Source organism: Atta colombica, unplaced genomic scaffold (assembly GCF_001594045.1).
Source record: "Atta colombica isolate Treedump-2 unplaced genomic scaffold, Acol1.0 scaffold27, whole genome shotgun sequence".
Taxonomy (NCBI): domain Eukaryota; kingdom Metazoa; phylum Arthropoda; class Insecta; order Hymenoptera; family Formicidae; genus Atta; species Atta colombica.
Genome location: NW_017259370.1, coordinates 2,527,126 through 2,536,733, shown reverse-complemented (window position 1 = coordinate 2,536,733; position 9,608 = coordinate 2,527,126). Strand labels below are relative to the sequence as shown.

Below are 9,608 nucleotides of genomic sequence, written 5' to 3'. Positions count from 1 at the left end.
TCTGTATGATTGAGAGCCATGAGAATGATTCAAAAACAAGGAAATTGAATGCCTTATGAACTGAACTGAGAGACGTTGAAAGGCGATTTTTCTTGTGAACAGCTGATTCAAAGACAACAGAGAAAAGGTTTTTCAGATTATGATTGAAGAAGTGGATATTCCGGACGACAACCCCAAGAAGAAAAAATATTACGCTAAGCCTGATCAATCGTTGCCATCAACCTCAACACCACAGCCAAACATTCATGGTTCGAAGCTCATGCTCTGTATCTGGTGGGACCAAAAGGATCTTGTTTACTATAAGCTGCTGAAACCTGGCGATTCCATTACGGGCGATCGGTATCGGTTACAATTGATTCGTTTGAGCCTTACGAGAAAACGGCCGGAATACGAGCAAAGACATGATAAAGTTATTCTTCTTCATGACAACGCTCGGCCTCATGTCGCTAAAGTCGTAAAAAAATATTTGGAAACGCTCAAATGGGATGTTTTACCGCACTTGCCGTATTCTTCGAACATTGCTCCTTCTGATTATTGATTGTTCCGAAAGATGCAGCACGATTTGGCAAATCACCGGTTCATTTCTTTCGAAAATTGGCTTCAAATTGGGTTGCCTCCAAAGACGAGTCATTTTTTCGAAATGGAATTCAAAAATTGCCTGAGAGATGGGAAAAAGTAGTAGGCAGCGATGGACAATACTTTAATTGATCTGTTCATTCATTTTGTTTTGAAATAAATGCACAAAAAACGGACCGAATTAATTTCTACTCCCAATATTTTTAATAATAGTTGTAAAAATATTGCATTGCAACATTGCTACGAGTGCAATCTTGCTGAAGGCGGATATTTTTTTGATGCTATGACAATATTGCAACAATAGCCTAGTTTCATCAAGAGTTTAAACCGGATCAGAATCGGTTTAAATCGGATTAGAATGTAAGAACCAACCAACTACAATCGAGCATTCCCTTGTCGTTCGACTGTAACAGGGAAATATTCGATTGTAGTTGGTTGGTTCTTACATTCTAATCCGATTTAAATCCTCGGTAGAAACTAAGCCAATGTTGCAAATACATTGTCTAATCTATTTGCGTATTTGCAATCTATTTGCAATATTATAACATTGCAATATTGAGATATATCTGCAATCATTTTGCAATCTTTCTGTGCTGTATAGAAAGCAATCGACTTTGCTTCATGTCATATCATAAAAGCGTTTACAGCCTGAAAAACGAAAATAAACGATTAAAAATAGCACTTATAAGCGCTATTTTAATAATGAATGCTTAAAGTGCAAGTGAGCGTAAAATAAACAGACTCGTAAAGTGTGTCTTTAGTATGTGTTGAGTGACGTATCTGCACCTGCTAATGGCTGTGTTCAATAGAAAAACCTAATCAGTTAGCACTTAGTGTAGTTACATTCTTTAATATGATTGGTTCTTACTTTTAGCTCTTCGCTGGATCTAATTGGTTCCAATTAAAAAATTACTAAGCGCTGATTAGCTTTTTGTACTGAACGCCGCCAATATCGTTATCACTTATTTATTCTCTTTATGACGTAGTGTGCCGTGATTGTGTAAAATATAAAATGACATCTCCGCGCAACCGAATTATTCTATAAAAAAGCTACAGAATATAGAAAGGAGGGCATTCTGAAAATTCGAGCGCATATATAAGGCCTTACATATTCCGATGTGCACTGCCAGTACTGAAAATTTATAGTATATGTGACGTGCACTGTGTAGATTTTCAGTATATACTTGCAGTATATAACAGAAGCCATAATGTGCTATTCTTCTTTCCGATGACGACATGCGAATCGTGTTGCTTGTGTTCTATTTGTCGTTTTCGCTTTCTGCAGGCCGAGTCTGCAATAGGAATCGTACTCGCTAAACAAAATTATATTGCAATAATATTTTTGCAACGTTGCGTTATAACCAATTTTTTGTTGTATAAAGCCGGTTCTACATTAGTTGCAAATTGATCGCAAGTTTGTTGCGATAGCCAATATGAAGTGTTAATTTCAAAATGCAACCCTAACAGAATAAATGTCGATATATCGACTGTAAGTTTTGCTAAGTCAGGCCTTTAGAATCGACTGTAGATCGACTTTGTACAAACGTCCTTCCAATATGGCTTTAGGACGTCTAATACGATTTATGCTCACAAAATTTAACTATGGAATCATTTCATCATTGTTGTTTAATTATAGTTAAAGGATGAATGCTGTTCATGAGTGTTGTAGGCATGAATCGGATCACAGCTTGAAATGATTGATTTAAACTCGGCTTACAGTCGTCTTTAAAGGGACATTGTATGACTTACAGACGTCTCCAAGTCGACTTATGGATGTCCGTTTTTTTCAGAAGCTACAGTCGACTCAGAGTAGACTTTGTGCTGTTAGGAAAGCTTCAGATTGATTGTCGCAACAAACTTGCGATGCTTGCAACTAATATAGAATCGATTTAATGTAGAACTGATTTAAAAGCCGGTTCTTAGTTGCAAGTTGATCGCAAGTTTGTTGCGATATCAATATGAGCGTTGATTTCAAAATGCAAGTTTCAGATTGGCTGTCGCAACAACTTGCGATCTTACAATTAATGTAGAATCGGTTTAAAGGATCCTCTACATAGAAGTCATAGACGATCGTAGAGTCTTAAATCGTAGGAAACCAATCAATCACAATCAAATATAAGGAGAATACTCGATTAGAATTGGTCAGTTTTCTGATCTTCTTCTATATAGAGGATCTTTTAAACCGGTTCTACATTAGTTACTCTATAGATGCCACATTCTAAAGTCACTAGATTACCGCGAATTGTCGCCTTTCTGACTCCATGACGCGCTGTTATTCAAAACTTCAGGCTCTTTCGCTGCGATTTTTTCCACACAACAACTGAGCAATAGAAAACTTTAACGCCATTTTACGTTAAAATTTTTAATCTTTTTTGAACTTTTGAACTTTAACTCCAAATGCTAATTCAGTGAATTTTCCGCGATACTTATTAATCTAGTGACTTTACACGTTTAACGGTCGCTCGTTTCACAGATAACGCATGCGTCGCAACGAAGAAATTCTTACAGTCGAAAAGTTCCTAGCATGTCGATCGGCGCGCGCGCCGATTACACACTTATCATCGGCTACGTTCAAACGACTTCTCACCGACTGGTTGCGGTCGTCGCGGATGCGGCGACCAATCAGAAGGCGCACGTGTGCGATCGTGCGGCACGTTCGCACGCGGCGCGCCGTCGAACTGCGGGCTGCGGGAGCGTGTGTGTCGCGCGAGGCGAGCGCGTATTCACACTGCGGTTATACGTATGTGCGCATCTCCGTGCCGCCGTTGCCCGCCGTCGACGTCGGCGTTGCCCCGGTACGCCGCTTTAGAGCGTAGCAACGGCCGCGCGCCGCGGATCCCGGGTGTGCGCCGCGGGGCCGCGTGCTATCACCGCCTACGATATTCGCGTGTGCGCGAGGAGCTAGCAACACCTCGTCGCGGCCAGTGACAACATTTATTTTCGATACGATCGTGAAGCGACAGTGGGAGAGTGAGAGCGAGAAAAACACACACACACAGAGAGAGAGAGAGAGAGAGAGAGAGAGAGAGAGAGAGAGAGAAGACGGGAAAGAGAAAGAGAAACGAAAGAGTCTCCGTGACTGCTGCAACGCAATCCGCGGGGTGTCCGCGAGTGCACGCACGTCCAGGACAGCTAGCGTGAGCAGGTAAAATGGATTACGGAAAAATCGTTTACTTGCAGGAAGAATGGCAGTTTCGCACTCAGTTATGAGATTATGTGTAACCGCGCCATAATTGCACGGGTCTTTTAACGGGCGAGAGAGAGGGAAAGAGAAAGAGAATGGTGAGCGAGTGTAAACGAGCGAGCGAATGAAAAAAAAAGGAGAACGACGAGGAGGGAGCGATTGCGAAGGAAAGAGAAAGAGAGAAAGAGAGAGTGAGGAAGCTCAGTGGATAAAACGAAGCGAGAACGAACGCAGCAGCTTGGGGAGTAGCTTGAAAGAGGAAAGGGAGAGACAAGGGGGGAGAGTCTCTCCGTCAAAATGTCGCTGAAAACGCCAACGCGGATACAGTAATGTTGCTACTCGCCTAACTCGGATCATGTCGTCTCCCTTCGAGCCCTCGAGCCTCATTCTCTTTCTCTCCCCTTCTCGCTCTTCCCCCTTAAACTCCCCTTTCCCTCTCTCTATCTCCCAATCTCGTTCTCGACGAGAACCAGGCGGCTCTACGTTCTTGTAGCGAAGAGAAAGAGAAGATCGCGGGTGCATCGATTACTCGCGCGCACGGGTCACCCGGTTTGTTTCCCCACATTTGTTTCTCTACGCGCGTCGTCGTTCGCGTCTCGTCTTCGGCGGCGGGATATCTCTCTCCCCCCTCCCCCCTTCTTCTTTCTCTCTTCCCCTCCCTTCGTTACCGTTGCCCGTTTCCTCGGTTTCCCTTACAAGGGCGACGGGTTCCGGGAGAGGCATCTCGATCGTGAAGCCTCGCGCTTCCCGATATCACGCTCCAGGTATATTGTTGACGGTGGCGGAAGGCCTCCTTCATTTTCACGATAGACGCGCGGATAGTATGTACCTTCTGCATTCACGGTGAAATCGGCCTCGTCACACTCAACACCTAACTTGACTCCAACCTTTTGTTCGCGCTACGCGCCTCTGTCTCTTTCCCTCCTTCCTTTTATGCCCGCACCTCCCCTCACGGTTATACTCGCAACCGTTAAACGCTCGCCTTCGCACCGATCCCAGTCTGAATTAATAGTTGGCCGCGGCTTAGGTCTCGGACTTGACATTCGGCGTCCTCGTCGGATCGTCAACTCCGATTTAGCGATCGCGAATCCACGCAGGACATGCACGAAGTCGTCACTCTGATGAGTGAGCCTCTCTCTGTTTTTCGAAGTGACGACTCACGGAAAATTTCGAATCCTGTCGAAATCACGACTCTGATGCGATGCCGATGCGATAAAAAAAATGGACTCGATTCGAGTGCGATAATCACTGATCAGTGAAGACCACAAGTAATCGTTGCTCAGCATCTCGCTCAGCATCTTTACGCAACGATTTGCAAAAGTATCGTTTTCCTTTCGAAGTCTCCGTCTAATATCCATCGAGTTTTCTTCCGAATTTCTTGCCGATCTCGTTTCTCGATCGAAACAGTCGGGTGACCCCAAAAGATCCCGGCCAAAGTAATCGGAGCGACGAGTAGTGATCGCGCGATCGTCGGTTTTCTCCTCGAGATACCGCCCTACGAATAATTCATAGCGAATGCGAAAACACTTCGTTAGAATGAACCTCGTGACGAAGCGCGCGTTTCGCTCACGTAAGAATCTAAGAATCGTCGTCCTAACAGCGAATTCAAATTTGGAATATCACCGGATATTGCGCGCAATCCGTGCCTGGTCTTGTCTCATCGTCGGGTGATTATGTTCGATTTGTATTTCGTGTGCTTGTACAACACACATTCGTGTAATTGTCTTCAGACTCTTGATAAACCTCGGAGGAAAGTTCGTTGACTTGGAATCGGGATTCGCTATTTAAACAAGTTCTACGAAAAGGAAACAGCTCGCACAAAACTTCATTGTTTGTTGTGGGTAAAATAAAACACTTTAGTGACACGAATACATTACGGAGATTATATGTAGAATGATTAACCTCCCTGTGTTCTATATTTTCCAAATCATGAATTGCAACTAATAATAATGCATTTTTAATCTTCTACATTAAGTAAAGAGACGCTAATACAAATGATATGTTAATAATAAAAAATATGTATTTGTTTGAAACTTATTGATACTTTTTTTTAAATTACAAAAATTATTTTTCGTGTCAAAACACGTTTATCAGGATGTGTTTATATTACAATATATCTGTATTGTAAGAATGTTATTCTTAAAAAATATGTTAATGTTTTTTTTTTTTTAAAGATATTTGTTCTGTAATCTCTTAAAACTTTTACGAGTAAAATATGAAAAAATATAGACACACAGCATATCTGTTTAATTTTGACAGAGACCTTATGTCATGTATATTTTTGAATTGTGTTTCGTATTTATTATTATTCATGTATATTATTATTTCGTATATATTATTGTTAAAGTGGAAGAAACATATTTGTTTTACTTCAGGTTTTGGATAAACTCGCTTATTGAAAAACAAAAAAAAATGGTGTCGACACGTCAATCAAGTAACATGGGGAGTAGTGGTGGCAGTGGATTAGTTGGTGAAGTAGAAGTAAATTCGTTAAAAAAGCAACCTTCTGTAACAGCTGGCACATCCAATAATGGGGCCACCATTGAATCGCGCAACTTGAATCTTCTGGATTTACCTGTCGAAGTCCTTGAGAAAATCTTTGGCTACTTAGGTTTCAATATGGTAGCCCATATGCGTTTGGTAAGTATCAATAAATTCAAAGTTAAATTTTTCCAGTGGAACTTACTATAGCAAACATTCTATTTATAGGTTTGCCATCAACTGGACCGCATTTGTGGATCAATGCTGAACTCTACGTTTCAAAAGCTACAAGCTCAAATGTTAAGCCGTTTTCAGGCTATCAAAGCGCAAATGCCCAGACGCGAGTCTGCGCGTCGAAATCATCCGTTAGCATGCGAGTCGGATATTATTGAGACTCTACATATGCGACTTACCCTGCTGCAAATGAGTTTCGGCAAACACATTGAACGGAAGCATTGCTGCTTCTTCCCTGGCGAGGTAAGAACGATAGATATAAAATAAAAACTAACTGTTAGACTTGGCACTAGTAAGATTAAATTTAAACTTAAACTTTTTTTTAAATATTTTTTTTATGTTTCTTAGATATTCCCAGTTTTTTGAATGCATTTTTTTGCCATTATATGCCACCATGTAGAAAATGTGTATAGGTATACTAAATTTGTTGACAATAGATCTTCTTAGAATAATCTTTTACAATTAGCTCTTATTTTCCAAGTTTTCCGTAATTATATTTAAAAGCATAGAAACAGCAATAAAAATAGTATTGCTGTTTTACAGATTTTAGATGAAGTTTATCGCATTCTCCATTATATAAAAGTTACTCCGAAATTACAAAGACCTTACAAAGTCACAGACGAATTGTTTGATCTGAGCACTATGGCTATGGAATATTTCAAGGAACACATTGAACCAACATTACCAGAAATACCTTACTTCGGTGCCGACTTTCTGGATCTTGCAGGAACATTCTCTTGTAAGCTGATGATTCAACTTATACTTTTGTAATATATTTTATTGTAAATTTTATTGTCGCAGCTTCTAGTAGCGTGAGTAAACCATTTATGTGCCTGGATTCCACGCCCTTGACCATTGGAAATGGAAAAACGGGTAATGCTGGTGAAGAAGAAGGTTCTTCGTCGCATTGTTCAGACGATCCCGCTCTTTTGGAATCCAATGTATCACCACCACAATCGAACATGGTTTTGCGAAAACGAATTCGCAAGATTAAACAGGGCATGAGACGATACAACAGTCAACTAACATTGATGCGTAGGGATTTGAAGAGTTGCAAGGCGAAAATTGCGGATCAACAGAAACAAATCGTAGAATATGCTACTCGATTGGATGATAATGACAAGAAGAATGAGGAGACGTCACGAAAATTTAGCACACTTCTACAGGTATATTCAAGGAATATTTTAAATAAAAGTAAACATTTAATTTATAATATGTGAAATTTGCTTTATAGCTTATTCTTTTAAATTGTAGTTGATTTCTTCACTCTCAATTCTTATTAGAAATTTATATTCTCATTTTATAAATTACATCTCATTTTACAAATTACAAATTTTATTTTAGGAGTTGAACAAGTGTAAAACCGAGTTACAATATTGGCGCTCCAAGTCACCAGCAATACCAGTGTGTGTAGGTTGTGGTCAGTCAATGCCAGTTCCTACAGAAGATTTACAAGCTTTAGCCAATCAGGGAGTGCTGCCGGATGCGTTTGGCGAAGGGCACGATTTCATTCCCATCGCGGATGCTCATAGTCCCACCGAAGTGGTACAGCAATCTGTAGTTACGCAATCTCCGTCGACGCCGATAGTGGACATGGCACCCCCAAAGGCTCCCGTGCCTTCAATATCTTTTAAACGGAAATCTATCGTGGAAGAAACGTCGGGCGATGCCGCGAAAAAATCACGTCGCACTGCCAAATCTCGTCAGGCTAAGCGCTCAAAAATATAAATTGATAACACTGATCATGGTACAAATATTCAACCAATCTTTAATGGATTTCCGAAGATAGAGACTTTCTATGGTTTACGCGCGTTTCTTTATGTCAGCAAGCCGATATGATCTTAAAAAAGTACAAAATTCCTCACCGAACGTCCTGCATCTCGCGCAACGAACATCGTTTTAAAAATTTTAGCCGTATCGATTGCCGCGATTGTCAAGAACGTTGATTTTTCGATTATTTCACGAATTTATTGGCGCCGATAATAACGACGCACTTTGAACATTCTAAAGAAGCCTAACCGATCATTCGTTTTGCTCGTAAAGCAACGTACAACTTTCTCGAATTCTTATTAAATTCATTTGTTTTTTAATTATCATTACCGCGGTACACTTGAAGATGATAGAAAGTTGAAATCATGTGTCATGTTTGTGTTTGTCATGCATTTAACAGCGATATCGCACGAAAGAACATACTAAATAATATTATGGCGACAAACATTCGCCTTCCATTTTGCTCTTCGATCAAAAATATGTGATCCTCATGTTATTTTTAAATGATATATCCTTGCTAGAAATGTTGATTGGATATCGCGTCTTCAATATTTTGATCGAATAAGATAATACAAGAATAGAGAAGGCATTAAAATTTCATAAAGCAACTTATATAAATAGAATTTTGTGGAGGAAACCAAATAATTTTTAGAAAATTGTAAATTAATTCGAGCATTTAAATCACATTCTGTATTAATTGAATTGGTAAGCGAGTAATTTTTAGAAAATTTGTTCGAGTATTTCAATCGCATTCTTCATAATATAGCTTGCGGTAACTCGTACATAAAGAATTTTCAGATCGAGTTTTTAAAGGAAATTTTATTTCGTAATATTGTTAAAAAGTATCACGGATAATTGATTTCGATTGCTCGTCCGGTATTACAAATACATCAATAGCTATCAATTCGTTTTAATTCGTTATGCTTGTTCAAATTAGAAAAATTGATATTTTTACAAGCAGTAAATGTTTTATTGTCCAATTGTATCATTTATGTTCACATGCATAGATTGAATGAATTTGTGTGGCTAGATAAAATCAAAAAATTTTTATGATAAAAGTATCATCCCAATATTAAGACACGGAACAAGAAAATGAAATCTTCGAAGAAGAATTTAAATTCTACTAAAGAGCAAAATGTTGATGGATACTTGGAAAGGTGTTAGTTTATTTTTATGAATACGTCATTTTACCAAACAATTATGAGATGGCGTACACATTGCAATATTAATAGAACTAGATTATTATTTATAGGAATGATTCTATTTAAATAAAAGAATATTGGGTATAATGCCATTTTTGTATTATGCGGAAAATGAAGTTTTGTTATGAATAAAATTAATAGCATTTGTATTTATGAGAGTA

The 9,608-nt window shown here is 39.3% G+C and overlaps 1 protein-coding gene across 6 annotated transcripts; it reads left to right on the top strand.

The window, feature by feature from the left end:
• The first annotated feature begins 3,393 nt into the window (after window positions 1-3,393).
• Window positions 3,394-8,880, top strand: LOC108689591 (F-box only protein 28). Of its 6 annotated transcripts, none has more exons than XM_018196454.1 (6): window positions 3,394-3,721; window positions 6,136-6,400; window positions 6,470-6,718; window positions 7,019-7,214; window positions 7,277-7,641; window positions 7,820-8,880. In XM_018196454.1, exons 2-6 carry the CDS (start codon window positions 6,173-6,175, stop codon window positions 8,201-8,203), a joined length of 1,422 nt encoding a protein of 473 aa, XP_018051943.1. In that variant the 5' UTR covers window positions 3,394-3,721; window positions 6,136-6,172; the 3' UTR covers window positions 8,204-8,880. The 6 variants fall into 6 exon arrangements, with proteins under 6 accessions (XP_018051943.1, XP_018051942.1, XP_018051944.1 ...); XM_018196453.1 differs by lacking the exon at window positions 3,394-3,721 and adding an exon at window positions 3,730-3,858; XM_018196455.1 differs by lacking the exon at window positions 3,394-3,721 and adding an exon at window positions 4,439-4,524.
• Window positions 8,881-9,608: the final 728 nt, after the last annotated feature.

Coding starts and splice junctions, on each gene's coding strand:
- LOC108689591 (XM_018196454.1), top strand. CDS start 6,173: ATGGTGTCGACACGTCAATCAAGTAACATGGGGAGTAGTGGTGGCAGT. Junction 6,719..7,018: donor GCTGCTTCTTCCCTGGCGAG/GTAAGAACGATA, acceptor GCTGTTTTACAG/ATTTTAGATGAAGTTTATCG. Junction 7,215..7,276: donor TCTTGCAGGAACATTCTCTT/GTAAGCTGATGA, acceptor TTATTGTCGCAG/CTTCTAGTAGCGTGAGTAAA.